The following is a 26303-nucleotide window of genomic DNA, read 5'->3' on the forward strand; positions in this document are numbered from 1 at the left end:
GAATAATTTTATGTAAAAAGTGATTCCGAAGGCTCAGAAACCCTTGTTCCGGTGCACTTTTTCTCTCCAGCAATTTCCTCCCAAGTGTTCATCACATGGTGCAGCCAGGCCCCGTGACGTCAACATAACTGTGTAAAGCTACTGAGAACTACGTCACAAACCGGAAACGCTTTGGGACCCGCCTTTCAAAATAAAACAAGGAGCAGCAAGTCCAGCTGAATGAGTCATTCAAAGGCAGTTTACAACAGGTTTCAAATATTACAAGGGTCCTCGAAAGTGTTCGACTAGTTGGCAACCATTAAATGGAATAAAAGGTTAACTCAGTGAAGATGTTTAAACTTGTAACAAATGAATGAAAAATAATTTTGGGGAAATTTAATGAAGGGATTCGCTGATTCAGGTTTGACAGTTAACTTCATATTGTTGTCTATTGAAGACCCTCATTGTCTAGGTCTATTTTATTAAGGGGTCCAACAGTAGAAGGACCCCCTGCCTAAGTTTTCATAAAAAAGAGGTGTAACATGCACTCTTGAAAGGTTTAAAGGTATATTAACTATATTTAGATGTTCGGACAGTGTCCTGCATTAATTTGTCTCTGTACAGCCTTGACAATGATAAAAATAATGCTTGTTGAAATGGTTTGATCGCTAGGATATGATTTGATCCTGGATTTTATATATCGCAAATACATATGTCCACATGGAGCAATCGAATGTTAACATTCTTATTTGACTCACAATAAAAAATGATTTATCCTTATAAATAGTTTGGTTCTGAAACGGAAAATATTAACGCAAAATAATTTTGCCTGCACTGCATTTTTGCATCGTTCAAATAATGTTGCACAACAGCGAAGTTTTATTTTGAAGGGCTTCTTTAGCTGCCCTGTTGGGGTTTTTCTGTCTGACTTGACTGCGATCTAGGGTGGTTGGGGTGCTGGGGGGGGGAGATCCTGCGAGCAGCGAGCTCCGAGCGGGCTGCGGGGGATGTCGACCCCGCTGCGGGGACAAGCTCCGGGCCTGGCGCTGGTGCCCAGCGGGCTCTTCCACGCACCGGGGCCGGGCCGCTCGACCCCTCAGCACCGATGAAGCCCCGACCTGCCAAAGTGAGGCGGAAAGTGGCCGCGGACCGAGAGGATGTGCTGGCGCGTCGGGTTCGCCTGGACGCGGTCGTGTGTGGTTGATCTCGGCCAGAACCAGAGCTTCTCCTCCGGCCTGCCGGGCTCCGATGAGCAGCTCTCGTTTTACGGGTACATCATCGCCTACCCTCTGCAGGATTACGGCGGGATCATGTCCGCTCTGGGTTCGGACTCGTGGTGGAGGAAAACACTATATCTGACCGGAGGGGCTCTGCTTGCCGCTGCCGCCTATTTGCTGCACGAATTGCTGGCCATCAGGTAAAAAAATAAATAAAATTAAAAAACAAAAACAACATTTGCTAAGGAGTGCCTGCAGTGCAGAGATCAACACATTTTTGCACAGTGTTTGTGAGCACCCGGAATTTAAAACATACTTCACCAAGCCCTTTCCCCTCCTCCCCACTATGTATTTTGAAATTACTTAATCTCGTCTGGTTAGGTGGGTGGGGGGCGGGGGGGATGTGGAATCGTGAGTCGCTAACTGTGATGTAACAGACCCCCCACCCCCACCCCACCCCCAATTATACAAACAATACACATGAGATCTGCACGTTTATTCCCGTTGGCCTCAGCAGGAAATCTCATTGAAAATAATGTTAATGAACGGTTTATTCCACATATTGCGTCGCTCAATCCGCAGCTGTGCGTTTGTTGGGTTATTGGCTGTCTTCGGTGTTTATGTTGACGTTATGGCTGCAGCAGGTCAAGGACGAGTGTGCGTCAGTGTGGCATACAGACACACGCACGATGAATAATCCGCTATTATAATCAAACCAAATATTGACGGGATTCAAAAGGACTGCGCGCAGGGTCAGCGCCTCCTGTCAGTAATATGTGCAGCGGCTCGGCGGCTGGGCCTGCTGCTGTTGACAAACCGGCTGGAGATCTGAAAGCTGAAAAACTACATCCTGAGCAGGAGGGTGGTCGTTTTAAATCATTTTAAATGATGCTCAACGTCAAGGCTCCTCACAAAATCCGTAATACGCAGCTGTTGTTAAAGATGCAGCCCGTAACGGGGTTGTGGATTGAGAAGCTGTTTTTGTGTCTGCATGTGTGTGTGTGTTACTTTCCCGATCCCCTTATGTTTTACATGCATTAGAAAATAAGAGGTGTGTTTTCCGTTTGTTAGCCCCAAATTTCAGCACCACACATCCCGGACAGCTCCCACTATGTTGCGTAAAAGAGTGGACGCGGCGTTCGGTCAGCCTCTCTGTATAACAGTTTGGTAACAGGAGCTGTCCGTGGTGCTGAAACGCCTTGCAGCCCATCCTGACAGGAACACAATGCAGAAAGAAAAGCCTTATTGCCATTGTAATGTTCGATACGACAAAATCAGGCTGCATTTTCCGTCCGTTTTTCTCATACACACAAGCTTGCACACTGCATACACACACACAGTTCAGATACAGACAATGATAAAAGTAAACATACACACAGTGGACCAACTAAAGAAGTTAGGTGGAGATTTCCACGTAGAATATTGCACATTGGGATGACAGTATGATTGCACATGGCATATACGTGTATATATATATTTGTTTGTGTGTGCACACACATATACATACACACACATATGTGTGCACACATATACATTCTCACATATTTATGCACTCACATATAGATATACACATACATGTATGTGTGTATATGAAGTAATCATGCACAAAGAGAATAAATGACAGAAGTGAGGCGCAGATTCAAATGCTACATCGAATATTACAAATTGGGGTGGCGGTATTTTTGGACGCACACACAACCACAAACACACATATATATATAAACTCACACAAACATGCACACACACATGTATCTATATCTATATCTATATCTATATAGTGAGTCCAATGTACATAGTGAACAGTGAAATATTGCACAGCCTCCAATACCTGAGATATTTCCATCATATATCATATTTATATCGTATTTTTTGCGTCTACTTATATGAACAGACATTGCTTGAATGTGCAGAGAGAATTAAGAAATGTGCTACACACATGTTCTTAGCAACTGGTTTAAAATTTCCCAACTAACAAGAAGCAGTGATGGCATGCTGGTCGCCACATCCACTCTTATACAATCTGTGGCTCATGCACGTGACCACGTGGACGCGCTGCTGCTTCTGGACTCGACTGAGTCGTCTTGTTTTCCCATGAGCTTCCACATGGACGCACAATTATCTCTCAGCGGAGGACGTGCTAATTGTTTTGACATTGTGATTCTCCCTCCCCTAAGCTGTTACAAAGAGGCCAGGGCTGAAAATCGGTTAGAGACACTTAAAGGGGTTTGGTTTCACATTATTTGATTTGTTGAGTCCATCACTGTGACTCCATTTATTCAATCACTTGTTTTTTTGTGCCCAACTTGGAATTGTGTTAGGACTGTGACTGCAAAAACAGTCAGACGGTTCTTGACTCCTAGGAAGGCACAGTATTTCTTTGCTTTGATTCTCTTGAGACCTCCTGGGGGCCAGGAAGAGGAACATGCTGCTTCTTGAGCAAAAAAACATAGTGGTGTCATTTAAACCCATTTTCACCCCCTCGTGTTACTTCAATACTGGCTGATAATGGGTCGACAGTTTTTTTATTTTCAATTTAGCACAAAAAGAATCACAGGTTTGTCAATTTTTTTGCCATTTTGAAAAGAAATGGTTCCTTTTTGGTCATTTCCATATGATTTTTGAAGGTGACTCATTGCCCATTTGAGGGTGGTGGAGTGGTCAGCACTCACACCTCACAGTAGGAAGTTTTCTGGTAGGATCCCACTATGTTGAGTTGATGTGTTCCCCCGTGGGTTCTCTCTGAGTCTGATGACTCCAAACTGTCCAAAAGCATGAATGAGGGCTTGAATAGTTGTATGTCTCTATATGACGTGTGCATAAAAGAGTGATCGACTAGCAAAAGTCCAGGGTGAACCCCCAAGAGAAATTCCTCTTATTATATATAAGAAGAATTTGTCTGGATGTCAAGAGATTAACTTGTTTGGCGTGGCAGAGAAGAATGTTGGACTGGTGCAGGACATGTATGCTCACTGTGAGACAGTGGTGTGGTGTGCTGTAGGGGTAACAGAGAAGTTCAAGGTAGAGGTGGGACTCCATCAAGGATCAGCTCTGACCCTCTTTTTTGTTGCAGTGGGGATGGACAGGTTAGACAGGAATCTCCATGGATCATGGTGTTTGTAGATGACATTGTGAGAACAGGGAACAGGTTGAGGAAAATCTAGAGGTGGAGGTAAGACAGCATATATGTGTGTGAATGAAAGTAACCCGGGAGGAAAGGTGAAGCCACAGGGAGTGAAGTTCAAGAAGTTGGAGGAATTCAAGTACTTAGGGTCAACAGTCCAGAGCAATGGAGAGTGTGGAAAAGAGGTAAAGAGACACATAGGTTGAAACGGCTGGAGAAAGGTGTCAGGTGTAATTTGCGATAAAGTATCAGCCAGAATGAAAGGAAACAGCGAAGCTGTATGGCCTAGAAACAGTAACAATGACGAAAAGACAGGAGGCAGAGCTAGAGGTGACAGAGATGAAGATGCTTAGGTTCTCTTTGGGAGTGACCAGGATGGATAGGATCAGGAATGAGTCTATCAGAGGAACAGCACACATTAGATGTTTTGGAGAGAAGGTCAGAGAAGCCAGATTTCGATAGTTGGGTCATGTACAGAGGAAGGATGGTGAATATATTGGTAGGTGGATGCTGGAATTGGAGCTGCCAGGCAGAGGGTCTAGAGGAAGTTTCTAATTAACTCTTAGAAATCATTTATTTGGTGATCTGATAGACTCGAGACAAGGTGAGAGAGGATATGAAGGTAGTTGGTGTGAGAGAGGAGGATACAGAGAATAGGGTTAGATGGAGAAGGTTGATCCACTGTGGTGACCCCTGAAGGGAAAATCTAAAAGGAGAGGAAGAAGATATGTTACATATTATACATTTCATATTATATATTATATGAATTCTACATTGACCGTGAATAAAATTGTAAGTATTAAAATGTAAATACTAGAATTTCCCTTGTCTTGATATGGACATAAAGATGTTAATATTAATTTAAAAAATTAATTAATCCATATTAATATTACAAATATTACAATAGAAATGAATTGAATTGAATTATATTTCAGGCAGAGGATATGATTTATTTTGATATACTGTCCAACCTAACGTTAAATGCTAAAAGTATATCTTCATGTGAAGTCCTGCATCCTTCAATTTTAATCTTTTGGCCGTCGTCCTCGTCAACATCAACATCTTTCTGTTTTCTCATAGAAAAGAGGAAGAGTTGGACTCCAAGGATGCCATCATACTCCATCAGTTCTCCAGGCCCAGAACCGGCGTCCCTTCTCTGTCCCCTTTCTGCCTTAAGACAGAGACCTACCTCCGCATGGTGGACCTGCCCTACCAGGTAGCTAAATGTCTGAGAGAAGAAAATTACTCAGCCGTTTCATTTGTTTTGTTTCTAATTAACTCTTAGAAATCATTTATTTGGTGATCTGATAGACTCGAGGCAAGGTGACAACGGTATTGTTATATTCTAACATGCCTCTTCGCTGTTTCAAAACTGTTGGATTGCACATGATAGAAACGATTTTTAATGATTTAATGTTTTTAAAATCTAATTAGACTTTTAACTTATCTAACTTTTAATTACTTAAGATTCACCCAACTTTCACAGTATCCAACACTGGATACATGATTTTAATTTTGAGAATTATTCTCGTCAATGGTGAATAGATTCAAATGCTTTGGTGACTTCACATTAACACTAAAGGTTTCTATTGGCTATATTTTTTTTATAGAAATATATAATAAAGCACAAGCAAAAAAAAAAAGGAGTCTCTGCATGTACAGATTATTATCTGGTCTTTGGGGAAAGAACCGGGAGGACCCAGAAGTCCTCCAATTGCAACTGTCCTTTTGAATTAAACAATTAAATTAATTAAATTTGTCCTCTGCCGAAAGAGATGTAGTTCAATTATATTTTAATTTATGAAGTTGATGCTATGATTTCTTTTTCTTTTTTTTTTTCATGTGATTTTCCTCTTATGCTAGTCTGGAGTTATTTTTTCCATAATTTTCATGTAATTCTTACCGATTTACAGCTATTTTTAGGACTAATTTTATTTGCTTGATTTTGGGTGCTTTTTTTTGTTGCTGATTTAAGATGGATTCTTTTACTTTTGAGAATTGCTGATCTTTTTTGTGTTTTCTTTTTGTTTTTTGGTCCCATTTGTTGGATGATAATTTTTACGAGTTTCTTTGTCAGACCTTTTGGTATTTGCAATGATTTTAAATTTTTTAATCTACCAAAACAGCTCCTTCATTTTTTTCATCCATTTTATTTCTCCACCGCTTAATATTTACTCTCAACCCAATTCAACTCTCCTTCAACCAAACATGACCACATTCTCTCCCCAGATTCTTAATCTTCCTCTCCCTCATAATGTCTTTTCCCTCCCTCCTCTTCTTCCCTAATTCCCACTCGATGCTCTTTCATTTCCCGATGCCTTCCCGTCTCCTCTCTGCCCTCACGCTCCTCCAGAACTACTTTGATGGGAAGCTCTCACCACAGGGGAAAATGCCATGGATCGAGTACAACCAGGAGCAGGTTTGTGGCTCTGAATTCATCATCGACTTCCTGGAGGAGAGGCTGGGTGTGAGCCTCAACAAGACCCTGACGCCACAGGAGAGGGCCATGTCTCGCGCCATAACCAAAATGGTGGAGGAGCATTTCTACTGGTGAGGGACCATTCAAAGTCAGAGACATTTTCTTGGACGCTCAGTTGAGTTTGAGGAGTGCCATCCGTAGAGGTAGCATTCGGTTTGACTAAGTTTAAATACACAGATGCAATGTGACCTGTGAGAAACTTCAGAAATTCTAACCAAACTAAACTAGAGCGGGCTCATTCAGGAGGATGTACTTTCTGTGAAGTTATTACAAGTGTTTCTTGTGTCATGGAGTTGAATAGCTTTGATACTGACACCAAAATTTCTTCAGTTACATGAAAAGAAGTGTTTAATTTAAAACTGATTTACATTTTTATGGCGTTTTATCCTGTTCTTGATTTTGCAGTAATATAAATAGATGTAGTCCTGAAAATTAGTTTTAATTGCAAATTAAAACCTGAGCAATCTCTAATGGGTTGAACCAATGGTTTTTGTTCAAACTAATTGCCCCACCTGGATAACACTTTTTTTGACAAAATTATTTTTTCCAAGTGTTTCTAGAGTACTACAGATGCAGTATTTGCTTTCAGAATGCTAAAAGAGAAGCACAGAGAAGGTCAGAGGGAGCAACATTGTGCTTTTGTAGACCTAGAAAAACCCTACGACAGGGTGCCAAGAGAGTAACTGTGATTGTATGAGGAGGTTTGGAGTGGCAGAGAAGTGTGCTAGACTGGTGCAGGACATGTATGCTCGCTGTTAGACGGTGGTGAGGTGTGCTGAAGTTGTAAAGGAGAAGTTTAAGGTGGAGGTGGGACTCCATCAGGGATCAGCTCTGTGCCCCTTCTTGTTTACAGTGGTGATGGACAGGCTGACAGATGAGGTTAGACAGGAATCCCCATGGACCATGATGTTTGCAGATGACATTGTGAACCTTAGTGAGAACAGGGAACAGGTTGAGGAAAATCTAGAGAGGTAGAGGTTTGTACTGGAGAGGAATGAGGGTTAGTCGCAGCAAGACAGAATATACAGTATGTGTGTGAATGAGAGGAACCTGCAAGGTACGGTGAGGCCACAGGGAGTGGAGATCAAGAAGTTGGAGGATTTCAAGTGCTTATGGTCAACAGTCCAGAGCAACAGAGAGTGTTGAAAAGAGGTAAAGAAACACATTGGTTGGAATGGATGGAGAAAGGTGTCAGGGGTAACATGTGATAGAAGAGTGTCAGCCAGAATGAAAGGAAAGGTGTACATGACAGTGGTGAGAACAGCAATATTGTCTTGCAACAGTGACACTGATGAAAAGACAGGAGGCAGAGCTCGAGGTGGCGGAGATGAAGATGCTTAGGTTTTCTTCAGGAGCGACCGGGATGGATAGGATCAGGTATGAGTCTATCAGAGGGACAACACATGTTAGATGTTTTGGAGAGAAGGTCAGAGAAGCCAGACAGAGATGGTTCGGTCATGTACAAAGGAGGGATCGTGATTATATTGGTAGACGGATGCTGGAACTGGAGCTGCTAGGCAGGAGGTCTAGAGAAAGACCAAAGAGAAGATTTCTGGACATAGTGAGAGAGGATATGAAGGTAGTTGGTGCGAGAGAGGAGGATACAGAGAACAGGGTTAGATGGAGAAAGTAGATACGCTTTGGCGACCCCTGAAGAGAAAAGCCAAAAGGAGAAGGCTTTTCCCAAGTGTTTTGATTGAAAGCTTTTGTTATTACGTACTTTGCATTATTAAGGTTATCGAATTCTATTTGACTTTTGATTATTTTTGATTCCTTGAAGGCAATTTTTCATTTAATTTTAGATTTTTTTCTTTGGTCTCATTGATGAGTTTGGTTGTTAAATACCGGGGTTTTTGTCAATTTACTAATATTTACCCACAATTTATGTGTGTGCATTTGTGTGTGTGTGTGTGTGTGCTTGTGTGTGCCTAACAGGACCATAGCTTACTGTCAGTGGGTGGACAACCTGGAGGAGACCCAGAAGATGTTAGCAGTGAGCGGGCCGCTGAGTGACTTGCTCAAGTGGATCCTGAGTCACGTGACTGGCGGCATTGTGAAGAGGGAAATGTATGGACACGGGATTGGACGTTTCTCAAAAGATGAGGTCTATGCCCTGATGGAGAAAGACATGCGCACCTTGGCCACTCTGCTAGGTGAGTAATATGCAAATTGCTTTTTTATTTAGATCACATTTGCGAATGCATTATTTTGTAACCAAACATCATTAACATCATCGTGATAGGCATCACTTCGGTTTCCCATCCAATATGATTATTGTGACCTCAGACTGAGGATGTTTTCATTATCAAAAATTATGACATGCATTTCTACTGACAAAAAACACTTATTTTTCTCTGGTAAAAAAGTGAAGGGTTGGATGTCTTTCTGTGCGTGAGCGTGTGCATGTGTCCAAGTTGTCTAAACTGAATGCCGATTATTCTCGCAAGCCTCTGCAGTGTGTTTGTTAAATGATCCACTCATTCAGAGGCATATGAGACTTCACAGAGAAATTGTTTTACCTCATTGTGCAGTGTGCAGTGTGTGTGTGTGTGTGTGTGTGTGTCCTGAGTACTTTAACAAATAGCTGCATAAAAAGGCTGTGCACTGAGCTCTTGTGGTAGAGTTGGGCATTACAGGCCAGTGCCTGGAGGTTATCTTTTTTATTTTGTTTGTTTGTTTTTTTTTGTTTTGTTATTTAATTAATAAACTATTCCTTGTTTTCTCAGGTAATAAAAAATACCTTATGGGTTCAAAGCTTTCAACAGTAGATGCTGCAGTGTTTGGTCACCTGGCACCGGCTATGTGGACTCTGCCGGGAACTAGGCCAGAGCAGCTCATCAAAGGTGAGGTTGCTGAGATTAAATTCAATTTTTAAAATGAGAAGAAACAGAGATTTATAATTTAGCTTTTATTTTCACAAAAAAAAAAATCTTTAGCTATTCCTTACAAGAAACACACATGAGGATCCCATGATCCAAAGTGATTAAATCCATTAAAATCAACAGATATTTTTAATTCTTAAATGACTCACATGAATTTATAACATTTTTTAATGCAACTTTTCAAAATATTTATATGGACTCTGTATATTTTTAATTCTTAAATGACTCACATGAATTTATAACATTTTTTAATGCAACTTTTCAAAATGTTTATACGGACTCTGTATAGACTCTGTAATGTTTACATGTGTATTCAGAACATTTTCCTTCGGCTTCGGATACATTCTCAAACATTTTCATTTGTCCGTGTCATGAATTTCTTGCGTGCGCGTGTGTGTGTGTATGTGTGTGTGTGTGTGTGTGTCTGTGTGTGTGTCTCAGGTGAGCTGATCAACCTGGCCATGTACTGCGAGCGTATTCGCCGGCGATTCTGGCCCGAGTGGTTCGTGGACCCGGAGGACTTCCGCTACAAAGACACTTCAGACTACAGCGACTCACCTTCTAAACTCCCCGACCTGGGCCTGTACTCCCGCTCAGACACTTCCCAGGACGACACGCACTCATACACTCATCACTCTCACATTCACACACCACAAGTGTACCCGCCCTCACCCGACAGCGACCCAACAGGCCACTCCCTGTATGACTCAGACATGGACACAGAGTGCTCTGAAATAGACCATCTCAAGTGTTGACAAAGCATACAAAGATAATACACACCACATAGCTACAAGCATATACGCACACCGCAGGTAGGAAGCCTGTAAACGTCCCCTACCTCGTAGGACACAGCGATATCAGAAAGTACTTTCGGAGTCTCCGCAGAGGAGAAGAATCAAGAGAGGAGTGCAGCTCAGAATATTAATGACAGTAAAGTGGAACTAAAGATAATAACAAAAAGGAGAAAGAACGGGAGTAAATGACGCAGCTGCTGAGAAACTCCTCACGATCGAGGTCATCCGCAGCCACAACTTGTACGTGTCGTCACACCGCCATAACTGTGGCACCCGTGTGTGTAAGGCCTCCACCCGTCATTACCAATCACACCACCTTGTCTTGCGCGTGTATCGACTAACCGGACCTTTAACGCATTGTGCAACGATGTTGACGTGTAGGAAACTGTACAGTATTCATTATGGACAAGATTTACTGTAAATATACAAAATATTTGATAGATAGAATATTTGAATATATATGATTATAAATAGTATAGATAGCTTGAACATATTGAATCTTGTGTCATATGTTGTAAATACTCTGGGTGCTCCTTCTGGAAAATCCCTTTCATAATGAATACAATGTCTTGCAGAATTTATCACACGGAACAGAACCCCCTCTCCGCTGGTCTCGGACCTGTCCTGTGAGTCCTGTGCTTTGGTTTGTCTGTCGTCAGAAAAAGGCACATATCTGAATTGTGGAGGAAAAATCTCATTTAAAGCTGACTGAAAAGGCAAACCCCCATGAGAACTTGTTTGAAGAACAATTTGTTTAAAGAACAAACTTTTTTGGGAAATGCGCCTCTTTATCCAAATGAACTATGGAATTTTCATATTTGTTTCATTAAGCGGTCAGTGCAAGAATCTGGTCTAATTGTAAGGATTATTATCTGTGGATGAATTTCTCATTGAGTTGCAATGTTCCTTCAAAAAAAAAAAGTGTCCAGAGTCTTACTGCCTTCCAGAGGCTAATTGCAGTAACTACAATTTTATTGAAAATGTATGTTATGACCTAAAATTACATTTCTATCTGTCATTTGTTGTATCTCTGAGTAAAATTTAGCATGAATACATGTCTAATTACTGCAATATCACTTATGCAGCTATACCTCATGTGGCCTCGTAATAAAAACACAAACTTCTTATGTTTTTTTTTTTTTTACTAACCCTCTATAGTTATTGCAGCAGCATACCCTGATCATATCAGCACTTGCAGTTTGTGTCATTACTCAGCATTTTATCACATTTGCTGAATACACATGGTGTCTTGTTTGGTTTAACAAAAAAAAAGCTTTAGCGATATCTCCACATTTTACATGCATTGCAGCGTTGCTTTGAGCGAGTCAACAATCATGTAGAAAGAGGTAAAGCGGGTCTGGGTTGTGATAGACGGTGCATGGCTGGTACGTGCTGCTGAGAGTCTCCCTTTATGCTCCACATTGCTTTCCTTGGTTAACTTTAACTTTTAGGTTGTGGTGCTGTTTTTTGGTTTTGGTGCCAAATCAACCACACAAAGATGTAGCTAGTGGAACTTGGAAGTGCTAATGTTTTGGGTCTGGGACCGGGTCAGTTTAATATCTTTTCTGCTGGGTTTTTTTCATATACTGTTAGCTGAAGCATCACCAGAGCAGGCGAAATGTCAACGTTGATATTATTATAGGCTGTTTGCTATTGGGCACGCTACAAATTGCAGGTCTGTGTTTGTCGTTCAGCAAATGCACAGCCTTCAGAATGCCTGTTGATTGTACTTGTTTGATTCAGTTTGTGTGTAGACTTGTTGTCTGTCCCGTGTGTGGATGAGTCACTCCGTGATGAAATGATGACCCAGTGAGGACGTGTCACTCAGCCCACTGTCCCGATGACACTCACACTGTCATGACTTCAGTGTCACTCTAGTTGTTTGACTTGTTAGAGAATATGTGACGTCTTCGGATAGGTTTATCCAAAGTCCAGAATAAGAACTGATTAATGTTTAGACTCTAAAAGATAACGTTATGTTATCTTGAAAAGGACCAAAAGATGAGTTTATCTCTACTTATAAGGTTAAAATATCAAGAAAATATGTACTGCTTTCCCACTATTTTGAATTTTTGAAATGAGAAATTATCCTGCTTATTATCCTTATAAAATGTATAGTTACAGGCTTTTTTTCAAAATGTTATCATTCCCCAAAATATTTGACTTAGATTAAATCAATTCATTGTTTACATTTAATATTTTGAGACAACATTTTGATCTTCAAAATACAGCGTACAAATAGTCCCTCATTGATACAGTTTCATTTATGAGGGACTGCACTGGATGAGTAGCAGTTTAAAATATGTAGCAGCAAGTTACACAGAGAGAAATAATAATGTATAAATTACATCTCAGTTTGATATATTTTGACCGTGTTATAATATTTTTCAAGACCTCGATCAAAACCATGACTATCACCAATAACTTAGGAGAGAGAAGCATCAAATAGGCGGATAGAGTGACAGCAAGGCCTTTGTTTGTGCTGCAGACAAGAATCCAATACTATCATATTCAGTCTTAAAACCCTTTGCCTGCATGTTCTTGCCTTCTCGAATTAAGTCTGATTTCGCCTTATTCAAACTGTCTCCTGAAGACGTTATACGAGTGCCAGCATAGTTGTTTATTTAATTTTCTTCTATTCTATATTTATAAATATTGTTTATGATACTGGATGTTCTCAAATTGGGAAATATTGAGTTAATTTGCACAGTTTGTCATGTGTGTTCTGTTCCATGATGGAAAGTTGGATTATATACGTGCAATACTGTAGACTCTACTGTACTGTAGACTTGTGTTGACATGCACTCGACAAACTATATTTTCACGTTACCAGTCATTGCATGTGCGTCCATGTTTTTCAGATGTCATGAAGTAAATGTTATCCACGTCACAATAACATCCTGTCAAATCATCATGTGAGGCCTTCATCCGCCGCAAATTCATCCTTCATCAAAACCCACCTCCATAATGACCTCCTGAGTCTCTGAAACAGCAGAGGGAGGTCAGCAGGAGATGCCACATGTAACGAGTAAATATCAAAACTATTTTTACACAAGTGACTGCAGGCGATTTCATCTCAACTCCTCAGCAGCTAAGCGTCATCGACGGGAGCTCAGCCCCGCCAAGATGTCACAACTTCATTGAGATTTCTGCTTGTAGACTGTAGAAGCCATATTTAAATGTCTACTTGTGTCGTGTGTGTTGAAACACTTGTGGAAACTCATCAAAGTGTAAATAAGAGGAATACAAATAACGTGGCATATATGATGGACTGTGTAACATTATAAGAAGAAAAAAAAAACTCCTACGAATGTATAATACCTAGAGATGAAACAGCTGTATGACAATGGTTTACTCCTAATATTTCATTAAATATAACTGTGGTATTTTTCTCTTGTTTTGCATCACTTTTTGTGCTGGAGGAGGTCAGTTTTAATTTTTACCTGCAGATAAAAGGCGTCTTTCTGTAAAAATCCGGGTACTTAGAGGTGAGTATCCGTGGGCATATATCTGTCTCATAATCCCTCTCCCTGTGTGCTTGCTGCCATATGACAATACTAAGCCCACCCAACAATGCTGGAGGATTAGTTCTCTGCCCTTTTCTTTGTGCTTGTGCTGGAGCTCTGGAGAAAGACAGAGAGAAAGGAAGACAGGGAAAACGACAAAAAGAGAGTTGTGGAAGCCAGGCTGCAGAGACTGGAGTGTGGGTTTCGGGCATGAAAAGGGCACAGGGTGGACAGATGAATGATATTTGATGACTTTGGCTACACATTTCTCCTGCCATTGTGTGGAATCCTTCAGAGAACCCCATCCCCATAAGACAGGAGAAACAATTCAAAGCAGACAATAACAGCAGAGTATAGACCATCTCTGGTGAGTCAGAGATGGAATACAGTGTCAGACTTGTGTGTGTGTTTGTGTACGTGTGTGTGTGTGTGTGTGTGTGTGTTACTGTCTACATGTGCATGATTGGTAAAGTGGACCATTGTGAGCAGTGGGGAGAGGGTGTCTGTGAGTCAGTCAGTCAGTGTGTATGTGCATGCATATATGTGTGTGTGTGTGTGTGTGTGTGTGTGTGAGTGTGTGTGTGCGCGCGCATGTGCACACGTGCATGTGTGTGTGTGCGCACTTGCTTGTGTAAAAATATGAATAATGCAGAGGACGCCTGTAGGAGCATGAGGGCCAGGAGGAGGGCAGATGGTCGCCTGCTGATAGGACAGAATCCAAGCAACAGGGTCCTCCAGCGAGCTGGATTTAGACCTCAGTTAGCACTCATACACACACACACACACGCACACACACACACACACACGCACACGCACACACGCACATTTTTGTCTTGTCTTTGTACTGACAATTCATCATGCTCTTCCCTTTTTCCACTATACAATGTAAATTGATGTCCTAAATCTGCACAGTGTGGTACAGAATATAAGATGTCTTAGGACTTAAGTTATAAGAGGTGAAAGTAAACAATAGTTGCAGAACAAAAAATACAATCTGTCATTGCAGTCGCCTGTATCACAGTAAGAGTACCTGCAGCCACACGTCAACACTCAGTGGACAAAAAGCTTAAAAGGACACACTGTAACAGTCAAAATGCTGAGGTTATTGCAGAGGTGTTGGCCTTTTTCAATTGCTCGATGGAAAAGCAAACTTTTCAGTTGTTAAGTATGCAAGCAAACTTTGGATTTATGGCTAAGAATTAAAAAGTACAGATAAAACAGTAAAAGAAAGTTTCAGATTTAACTTAATTCACAAAGTATCTTTTTTAATCTCTTTTAATTTATTTTATCACTGCATTGTGACTGCATCTCAGAGAACCTTTTTTTAATTGAAAACGCTCAGGAATTCAATCATCTGTCTAAATATGAGTTAAGAAAATAAATCTGCTGAATTATTTTTTTAGGAAAATAAATGGATAAAGGTCTTTTTTTAGATTTTTTTTTTTTTGTTCAACACTTTTCATGTTATTAATCCCATCAAATGTAATATTGTCCAGCTAATACAGTATTCCTTTTTTCCCATTTACTTTATATACGAAGAACAGAACATTTTTGGTTGCAATTATTACAAATTGAAACAATATAGGTGGAAGAATAGTGTTTTTCATCCACCTGTGCTCGGCTCTACATCTTCAGAAACAGCAAGCAGACAGAAAATGTAATGATAAACCCATTGATGACCATAATCCTAACATTTGAAACAAAATAAAATAAAATAATAATTTAGTCTGAATGAAAGGATGACCCAAGTAAGCCTCCTGCATTCCTGAAGTTTGTGTAACCTCCACAGGGGGGCGTAAGTAGACAAGTTGTAATTCGTCCATCGATCAGTTTATGAAATATTGGACAAGCGAGGAAAACAAAAGGACGAGGATATGATGAAGATGTCTCCGGTTCTCTGAAATTACACCTAATATCCCGATGCAACAAAAAAAAACAATTTTTAAAACTTATAGGAAATTAAAAAAAAAAACAACAACAAAGATTTCGCCTCAAAATTTAGATTCACGGGCCTCCTCTTTCGCTGGAAACACAATTACTATTCAATTTTACAAAGCAGTTTCTCTTTATTGCGAGTATAATACCGGAAGTGATTCACGTGGTTTGCCTCCCTGTGTGTGTGTTTTTATATATAAATATATTTATATTTAAATATATAATAATTGCATCGTTTGTATTCAAGACAAGTGTCCAAATGAATCCCATTACATCACCTCCTGTCCTCCACCTGCACTCCGTCATACTGGATTGTTTACACCCTTCAGGCCTGCAAATCCACACTACACGTGGATAAGACGTATTAGTGGGAATCATAAAGGGAGTTTCACTGCAGGACAATGTAAATCCATCAAATGTGGCATCGTTCAGATATTTAGGCCATTTACTGTCAGGGAATCGTCCGGGAGAGCGCGATATTTCACAGCTGATCGACAGTCGAGCAAATAATAACAATAATAATAACGATTTGTAATTTTTATAGGCACCTTGGAAACAAACAAATATTAAAAATACTTAGCGTTCCCTCAATAAACATTCAAAGGCTGCAGTGTCATAGAAAACAAATACGATTTAATGACAAAAAGCATATAGAAATTGTGCAATCGTTGATTTTTTTTTTCCTCTTCGTTTGATCACAGATTTCAGGTCAGTACTATTTTGTTTTGGTTTTGTGCCCCTCCATCCGCCCCTCCGCCCCCGAACCCCCTTCCCCACCCAGGAAACTCAAATTCAGCTGAACGATTTGAGCGGTTATATTTACGACAATGTCGAGATTCCAGTGATCGTTATGTCACAAGCCATAACAGTATTGGATTATTATGGAATAGAGGGCTTTTAAATAAGGCGAAAAAAGAAGGGGTGTTATCATTAAAAGATGACGTAAACCGCTCAGCTGGATTGATCTAGCAGGTAAAACAAATCAAAACGGCCTTTTTTGGACATTTCTAAAGACATTCAAAATGTTTTGAAATGCTATTACGTCATATATATATATATATATATATATATATATATATAAATTGGACGTCTTTCTGTATTCAATGTCCTCCCGGGTGAACTTCACAACCGCCCACATCCTTGAGCTGCATCTGAGTTCCTGCAAGTCTATAATTTCTCAAGCATTCAATCAGAGAATTATTCTCCAACTACTCGTGGATTATTTTTTTGCGTCCCCCCACCCACCCACCTACCCACCTCACCATGTACCCCCCCACCCCCCCACCCCACCCCCCCACCCCCCAGATCAGGTTATTATTTAAGTGGCACAAGAACACATGTCTGTGTTTGTGGGGTTTTGTTTGTTTGTTTTTTTGTTTTGTTTTTTTTTCTATCTTTTTTTTTTGGCACAGACTAACAGGAGAAAATAAACAACAAACAAATATACAAACAAACGAAGCCTTACAAAAACGAATGGAGGTACATCCCACAAATAGTCTTCTCGGTGAATGAATGAGTCATACAGTATAAAGCCGCTGCGGCAGGAGCTGGTACCAGGAGAGATTAAGTTGCTCTGTTTGTTTTCTATTTTCTTCTTCTTCATCATCATCGTCTTCTTCTTCTTCTTCTTCTTCATAGGAAAGGAAGGCAAAAAATGGGCTGGATTGCTTTGAAGGTTTCCAGCCGGACAGGCTCGGTATTTCTTATCACAGCATTTTGGAAAAAAGAGTACAGGAAATAACAAAGAGCATAAACACAGTGTAAACAGGCGCACGAAAAGCATTAGAGTGAGCCAATACCCAGTCTCTCTGGTAACCACTATTATTATTGTTGTTATTTTTATTATTATTATTATTATTATTACTTCTATTATTATTGTTATCATCATTATAAATATTATTTAAATGAATCCTGAATGTCGTTTCAATTAAAGGGTCTCCAAAAATAAAAAATATGGATTTGCACATCAATACATCACAGTGAATTTGGATTTAATCACCAGTCCCGACTGATGATATTAATAATAATAGTAATAATAATAATTATAATAATAATAATACAAAATAATAATTATAATAACTATAGAAGGCTGGTATTGGCTCCTATCATTGTACAGCAGGTGCCTGCTATTTCAGCCTCTACGAGGAACCCCTGTTGCTTTTGTTATGACGAAAAGATGGCGTTTATTTACCCACTGGTCGCGACTTTTTGTGCCCGTAGCGTCATTTTAGTTTTTTTTTTTTTTTTTGATAATTACTAATTATTATTCTTATTATTATTCCTCCACGGACGCCTCGCATCCACGACACATCCCACCCGTCGTCTGCGACCTGCGACTGCATGACGGCACGTCTGCACCTTTTTTCCCCCGTGGAAGGTAAAAGAAACGCGTTTGGGATCGATGTAGGTATTTTTTGTCGTGGGTCCCCCCCCCCCCCCTTTTTTTTTTGGGTTCGCACACACCAGCAGTTCCGCAGCGTGTAAACCTCTCCATCCGGCTCTGCGTATTTTCATCATCAGTGCTCGGGTTGCCACTGTAAATCCCCCCCACCCCACCCCCACCCCCACCCCACAAACACCCCCCCCCCCACACCCCACCGCCACACACCGGCTCTGTCCGTGGGGGTACCGTGGGCGTTCGAACTGGGCTTCAGGTCCGGATGCCGGGCGGTCCCGGTGCGGGGAATCGAACAAACACAAAACAGGGGGCGCTCGGATCGGGTCACTGCACGGGAGTCTGCCCGCCGTGGTGGGGGGGGGTGTCCCCGTACATGTCCTCTCCTCCCGGTAGCTGTCCTCCGGCGGGCGTCATCCTCTTCTCCTTCTGCCTCCTGTTACAAAACCAAACCCGCACCACCTCCTTCTCCAGCTGCAGGCTGTCCGCTAAGGAGTTGATCTCCGCCGCTCCGGGTTTCGGACATTTGAGAAAATGGCTCTCCAGAGCCCCCTTGACGCCCACCTCGATGGAGGTCCTCTTTTTCCGCTTCCTCCCCTGCGCCGCGATCTTGTCCAGGCTCGTCGGGCTGCCCGACGTGGAGTCCGCCTCCTCCAGCCACTTGTTCAACAAGGGCTTGAGTTTGCACATGTTCTTGAAGCTGAGCTGGAGCGCCTCGAACCTGCAAATGGTGGTCTGCGAGAAGACGTTCCCGTAGAGGGTCCCGAGCGCCAGCCCCACGTCCGCCTGCGTGAAGCCCAGCTTGATGCGCCGCTGCTTGAACTGCTTGGCGAACTGCTCCAACTCGTCGGAGGTCGGCGTGTCCTCGTCCGACTGGTCCTGGTGGCCCCCGTGCTGGTGGTGGTGTGACAGCGACTGCTGGTGGGCCCCGGGGCCACCCCCGTGCTCGCTGAGGTGCGGGCTGTGGCTGTGGTGGTCCTCGTCCCGCAGGGGGTGGTGGTGCATCCCGCCTTGCTCCCCGGCGGGCATCAGGCCGAAGCCGGACTGCGAGTAGACCAGGTTCTGACCCTCAGACGTCGCCATGCCGGGGATGTGCGTGGCGGCCGTGCTGGTTCGCCATGCTCTGGCGTCGTGATGCGCCTGCTGGTGTGCGAGGTGAGGGTGTCGCTGTTGCTGCTGCAGGCTGCTGGAGTTCTGCAGCTCCTCGCGGTCGCCGTCGTGCAGCACGGGTTTCACGTCCTGCTCTCCGAGGGGACTGGACGGCCACGGCGCCGCGCCGTCACCGCCGTGCGACAGCGCCGTGATCCACTGGTGTGCGTGGCTGAGCGGATGCCCACCGCCGCCCGGCAGCGCGCCGTAGTCGCTCTGGAGGAGGCTGTGCGCGTCCCTGTACGCCGCCGCCTGCTGCATGCTCCCGGACTCCGAGTGCGGCGGCGGCGCGCTGCCGGGGGCGCTCAGGACGCTGTAGTGGTTGGACGTGGCGGTCGCCATAACTATCGGAGCCCGAGTGCTGCGTGGAGTTAAAAGGCGTCCGCCTTTGACAGGAACTCCTTTGCGCCACGGGGCAGCGAGGCGTCTCTCTCCAGCATCTCCAGGGCGCTGTGCCAAGGGGACGCAGAGGCGCGCACCTGTGGTCCGCCTCGCTCCGCTCTTTATTGGCCGAGAACGGTTGACAGATGTGGTTACCCCTGACAGCACCCCGCTCATTGGTCACGGGAGATTGTACTGAACCCCCCAACCGCTCTGCCCGACAATACGAGCGGGGGTCCTGCAGCACGCTGGAGCACACACACACACACACACACACACACACATACAAAAAAATTTAAAAAAAAGTGGAGGGAGAGATCGGACCGCGAGTGCAAACACGGGAGGTGTAGGGGGGGAGGCACAACAACAAAAAAAAAAACAAAACAAAAAAAAAAATGAAACTTTTAACATCTATGTCAGTGGGTCAGGCTTATAGGGTTGAAAGCGCATCCACGACTTTCTCTTTTTGGAGTTCAATTTTTTTTGAATAGTTTTGATGAAAATGGAATTTAAAAAAAGAAGAAAAAAAAAAAGATTTTGGGACACTTTAAGACTTTTTTTTTTAAATGCCTCTCTGCCCTCGGGACGCTGTCCATAGAAAGAAAAAAAAAAGGGGGTCTGCGTGCTTCGAGGGCCTCTGCCCCGTTGCCATGGCGAACGCGGTGAATAGAACAACAACGCCCACGTCACAGCTGCAATCGCTCTTCTTTTCGTTCCGTTCCAAAGGGCTCATTGGGGTCGCGCGTTCGGCCCGCGGGACAAATAATGGAGGAAAGGGTGGGAGGGGATGGAGGGAGGGGGTAAGAGGGCAGCCCAGGGCCAGAGAGAGGTGCCTGCGAGAAAAGGAGCCCACGGTGCTCCCCGCCTCCCCACCCCTTTTCCTTCCACCTGCTCGTCTGCCAAACTTTGGCCAGGGTGTGCCAACGAGGTGTGGCCTGCAAAAACCCACACGAGAAAGGCCTTCAGTTAGAATATCCACGGTACAGAAAAGATGAGTACAATATGCACAAATTTAACTTATGGTTCTTTACTTATATCAGCACCCCCCCCCCCCCCCCCCCCCCCCCCCCACATGGCTTCATTTCCAGCGGGTCAGTTTTTAGTGTCCTGCAGTCAGGCAGCTCCAAACAGCCAAAATATTAAAGCGCTAGATCATTTCTCCGAGTAAATTTAGATACGCTGTAGTCCAAAACTACTTATTTGCCAGTAGATTACTTTGACTAAAACATTTCTTAAGAATATAAGTTATCAGCAAAACTCATCCCATGGGAAGTGTAAAAAAAAAAATTAAAAGTATTCATAATACAGACTTTGTAATATAATAATAATGGCCTATGTAGTAGATTATACATATTCATTTGACAACACTTTATAAGAGAGAATACAGAGTATAATTTTAGGGGGGGGAAACGGCAATTAGATAAGTAAGTGAAGCGGTCAAATAAATACAGTGGAGTAGAAAGCACAATTTTTTTTCTGATATGTAGTGGTGTGGAAGTGATAATGAAATGAAAATCCAAAAGTAAAATAATTTGGAATTATCATTGCAGGACCAGATGCAATTAGATGGTTTTGATCACTTTCTACATACAGTGTGAACGGCGTAAACACCTGTCACTTCTTTTTACCTATTTATTTAATGTTCCCATTTACACACGTATTCGGTGAGGGAGTAGCTGGACACAAGTGTGTAGATGTTCGTTCACTTCAAATAAGACTGTAGCTCCTGGTGTTACTGTTTTATAGGCGTTCACTAGACACTGGTCTTTTCTTTCAAATGTGAGAAATGATACTGAAATTAAACTAATCCTCATTCAACCGTACCCCCTGAATCCCCGTCAGACCCCTCGGGGGTCCCTGGACCTACTTTGGTAACTACTGGTATTTAGGAAATGCGATATTATTGGCTCAAAGTAGGACACCCAACATAAACCATAACAGCAATTAAGAGGTTAAAATAAAGCTCAGGAGACAAAGCGTATCAGAGATTCGCCTACAAACACAGGGGTGATATCATCAGTGGAAATGTATGTAAATATTTAGCGCTTTTAAATTTGATAAGAAGTGAAGATGGAGCGGAGATGAATTGAAGATGTGAAAACTGACACACACTGAATTATAGGGATCAAAAGAACACTGCTTTATGATTAGAGTGTCATTCTGAGAATTACCAAATGTGTCGCCAGGGGCTCCTGCAAGCCGTGTGTTGAGAGAGGCAAAACATATTACGCTAATAGACTAATATGCAAACTACTGGCTGCCCAATTACAGGACTTAATAATGCATAAACGATGCGAATCCTGTTCTTACAAGACGAAGAGGTCGCTGTTAATTCAGTCAACGGACTGCGTATGGTGTCGAAACAGTGGTTACACATACATACTGTCTCTGTTTCCTTGTCCCTTGTTCTGTACTCAGGAGTGAGAGTTAATGATGGAGAATCTGAGCGTTAAATTAACAGTAATTATATGGCCCCAATGCAGTGAAGATTCAATTTCTCTGCAAGTCTAATGGGCGTAAGTGTCCCCTTGCGTAGGCAGAACTCTGTATGTGATATTTAGGATGGAACCACACGCAAACAAGGCCAAAATGAACACGTGACAAACGAACACGAACAATGAACACCGCTCAAGAAAACACGCGTCTTCGGCGTCTTTACATGTGGACTGAAAGAGTTTCGCAGACGAGGCGGTGAAATTCACCGTGCGCCGCGAGATGTGGAAATTGACTCGTCTATGTGAAAACCTCGTGCTCAGGTTTTGCAGAGAACTGTTCGAGTGTGAGGCGAAGACGCTGGTGCGAGCGAATGTTTGCAGATGAACAAGCGCTCTGGGTGCTTTCATTTTCTACGGAGCAGTGTGTGACCGGCCCATGTCCCTCCCCCTGTGGGAACTCCAAACGTAGGAGTAACTAGAGCAGGGGGGCTTCTTTATGATGTCGGACACAGGGAGATAATGGCCATTCCTCCACAGCTGGCCTGCACAATCAAAGAGAGAGGGGGCTTGGAGGATTCCAGCTTTAACCAGGCCATTGTCGGTGCTAATTACATCTGAATGCATACCCGGAGAACCCACCTCCCCCCAAAGCAAAACCTGTGCAGAATACTCCAAACAACCCTTCAGGGATGAGGGAGAGTGCACAGACACGGGGCACACACACACACACACATACACACTGATATATAAACCCTGTACTCCTTCATTACCCTTAACATATAGGCACACACACTCTGTAGCCGTTAATCATGTGCGTGCGTGCACCGAGTGAGCATGCGCGGGCACACACACACACACACACACACACACACAAACCCAGCAGGCCCTCATCAAAGTGTTGCATCTCTCACACACACTCATATGTGGCACTCGGCATTAGATCACATCTCAGCTTGCTTTGCTCAGAAGAGACGAGGAGGTCTTAGAGGACTTAAGTTGAATAGAAAACACACTGAAGAGCCTTCCCCCTGTGAACCCCCATAATCCCAATCTATACACTCCCTCTGCCCCCAACTGCCAGCGCTTGGCTCCACCTATGAAGCCTGCACTCTGTACAGTGCAGAATCGGTCTGCTAAAACTGCAGAGAAATGTCAGGATGTTTTGGTGCTGCAGTTAGAAAATACATCCCGCCCGTTTCCACCCACCCATCGATCTCTTCCAACAAGTGCAATGGTGTGTTTGTATCTGTGAAAAAGAGCTGTGTGTGTTTGTGTGTGTGTGTGTGTGTGTGTGTGTGTGTGTGTGTGTGTGTGTGTGTGTGTGTGTGTGTGAGAAAGAGAGAGAGAGAGAGAAAGAGACAGAGAGTTCCCAGATCTATGACTTGGTCCTTAAAACCATCTATTTTTCTTGTTCTTTTGTCTTTTCTGTGTCACAATTAAGGTTCTAATGAATGTGGAGACGTATGGATAATGTACAATTTTCCCTGAATGTGTTCCACATTTCTCATGTGTGCACGTATTTGTATCTGTATTTGTGTGTGTCTGTGTGCGCGCGCGACACTGTCAGGGTTACAAGGTCTCACGGTTGCTCAGTTTAGCATTGATTTATTCTCTTTCTCCAATTTATTTCCCCTTCGCCTGATCTGCCTCTAGGAGGACAAATGGAGGAGAAACACCAAACATATCCCTGCCACACACACGTGCGTGCACACACACACACACACACACACACACACACACACACACACACGCTCACACACTCACAAACGCACGCACCGCCAGCAGAAATTTAGAAATTCACATTTTATAAACAAGACAGGGAGGCAAATGCTAACACACATGGTGAAATCCAGCTAATGAGTCAAGATTTACCAAATGGACGTCAAAGAGCTGGGCACATTAATGACAGGCAGGTGTTTCAGCACACTTTTTGTGTGTATTCTGCTTGAATGAACTGCAAAGACCGATGATCAACTATTATGTTCTACTTTTTGGTAGAGAGGATTAATCCTCCATAACAGCAGGTGGCAGCAGTCTGTATTCATCATTCAAAAGGAGGAAACTTGGGACATTTGATAGAAACGGCGCATAAAATGCCTGCCATTTGGTTTTATAAGACACAGAAAATATATCTGCCAAATTTTACAAGTGACCTGGATTTTGTCGCAAAGAACCGAACGAATCATGACATTTTTTTTCCCTTTTCAACTACTGCTTTTGTCACTTTTGAAACCTCTGTTTCCCTTTCACATGAAGCTGAGCTGATGATCAGTATGATTGCTCTCACTTAGAGCATACCCTACCAAATTTTACATGTCAGTGAGTGAGACGTGCCACAATAACCACGGCTGACGCACAATAATAATAACTCAATATATCACCACGTCGGACTGGTTCTGTGTGTGTTCCCGGCCACAACGAGATATTAGTTTAACATCCAAAAGAGGTGGGGCTTGATGTTGCATAGGCGTTGAGAGATAGAAAGTTAGTTTCACCATTACTGTATCATCATTAAAACAACTACAAAACTGTAAATTCAACTTTTTATAGTATTCTTTGTGAAATAAAAATGGCAATGAAAGTTTTCTGAAACTGAATTGTAATCACCTGACCTCACAACCTATTTACTTCCAAATATGAACAACCTAGTGATATTGCTGGGAGCTGAATGCCCATGAGAAGGCACTGAGAGCTCAATTTCCCTATTTCCATCATCAGAGTATCAGACCAATCAAAGTAGTATCCATTCCATGCAACCATAAATTCTCTCCCCCAGTCCCATGACACCAGGCTCCTTTAAGATGTCCCATGTTGTCTCATATAACTGTCTTCCAGGGAACCCATAAAGACATAAAGAGACGCTCCCACCTCTGGGTGAGTGGTCATAATTCACCGGGAGGTATTTTTACCGTGACATTGCTGTTGAGTTGCACAGATTCATCTCATCTCCTGCTTTATAATGTCCTACAAAAACTCCCGACAGGAGAAGCATGAGTGCAGTCTTGTTTTATAGGCAGCTCTTTGTCAGATCCTGCGTTAATGGTTTGGTGTTGGATGTGGAGGGGTGGCTCACAGGTGCATGCTTAACACCTTGTGTCACTTCTGCTTTGGGGTGTAATAACAAACCTTTCTTTCCTTCTCAAGTAGGAGAGGAGGGCATCAGAGGCAGGGGAGTGAAGATTGGGAGGAGGGGCAGTAAGGTCGTTAAACCCACTTGAAAGCTCAGCGCCCTGATCGATAGTCTTGGGCAGAGCAGGGATTAAAATCGGGCTAAGTCTGTTCCAATCAATACTGATGACTAACCCTTGGGTTAAAACAGGAGTAAATCTCCATACGTGTCCATACACAAGTCTGCACTATGGCCGATAGGACAGATAAATCTAGAGCTATCCATGCAAATGGACACACAATGGGTTGCCATGTGAGTATAGTCGATATGAACGAGCGCTGTAGCTGCAACATATCTGGACATGTAGGATATACATTCTGTTCAGTTATGTGAATGAAGCAGTAAATTTTGGCTCATCGATGGGGACGACTAGAGTGTGAGTAAAGCTCTCAGAAATGTGTACGTGTGGGTATATGTTTGTGTCAGTATTGTGTTTGTGTGTGTGTGTGTGTGTGTGTTTGGGTGACAGAGACAGACATATTAAAAGTGATACTAATGCATTTTGTATTTGTGATTATGCAGACATTAGGGGAGAAGGAGACAAGGTGACCCACTAACTGTATTCGGGCCCAACTCAATTTTTGTCATGTGACTCTAAATCTAGTTTGCAGTCTCTTGCTCTGGCGACAGTAACTATTTGTGTGAAATTGTACAAATATGAGTAGAACCTATATCTAAATATATACATATATAGGAGCGACAGTATAATAAGCATAATGTATTTAAACATTTAGAGTTATGGCTGGAGCCAATCCTCGCTGTCATTGGCTGACAGGCTGGGTTCGTCCTGGACGGGTCGCCAGTCGATCGCAGGGCACGCAACCTTTCACTCTCTCATTTACACGTCTGGGCTATTTGGAG

The 26303-nt window shown here is 42.8% G+C and overlaps 2 protein-coding genes across 2 annotated transcripts; one reads left to right on the forward strand and one right to left on the reverse strand.

Moving 5' to 3' along the window:
- Positions 1-921: 921 nt before the first annotated feature.
- Positions 922-13859, forward strand: faxca (failed axon connections homolog, metaxin like GST domain containing a). The gene is made up of 6 exons (XM_086167206.1): positions 922-1396; positions 5398-5533; positions 6671-6867; positions 8732-8949; positions 9523-9639; positions 10120-13859. The coding sequence occupies exons 1-6, from the start codon at positions 1137-1139 to the stop codon at positions 10431-10433; spliced, it is 1242 nt and encodes a 413-aa protein (XP_086023332.1). The 5' UTR covers positions 922-1136; the 3' UTR covers positions 10434-13859.
- A 3658-nt stretch (positions 13860-17517) lies between these two features.
- Positions 17518-19971, reverse strand: pou3f2a (POU class 3 homeobox 2a). Its single transcript, XM_086166939.1, has one exon. It carries the CDS (start codon positions 19797-19799, stop codon positions 18636-18638), a length of 1164 nt encoding a protein of 387 aa, XP_086023065.1. The 5' UTR covers positions 19800-19971; the 3' UTR covers positions 17518-18635.
- Between the last annotated feature and the right edge of the window lie 6332 nt (positions 19972-26303).

Source organism: Fistularia commersonii, chromosome 20, assembly GCF_037954325.1.
Source record: "Fistularia commersonii isolate RoL2024-O1a breed Wild chromosome 20, RoL_Fcom_v1.0, whole genome shotgun sequence".
Taxonomy (NCBI): Eukaryota; Metazoa; Chordata; class Actinopteri; order Syngnathiformes; family Fistulariidae; genus Fistularia; species Fistularia commersonii.

Coding starts and splice junctions, on each gene's coding strand:
- faxca (XM_086167206.1), top strand. CDS start 1,137: ATGTGCTGGCGCGTCGGGTTCGCCTGGACGCGGTCGTGTGTGGTTGAT. Junction 6,868..8,731: donor GTGGAGGAGCATTTCTACTG/GTGAGGGACCAT, acceptor TGTGCCTAACAG/GACCATAGCTTACTGTCAGT. Junction 9,640..10,119: donor GCCAGAGCAGCTCATCAAAG/GTGAGGTTGCTG, acceptor TGTGTGTCTCAG/GTGAGCTGATCAACCTGGCC.
- pou3f2a (XM_086166939.1), bottom strand. CDS start 19,799: ATGGCGACCGCCACGTCCAACCACTACAGCGTCCTGAGCGCCCCCGGC.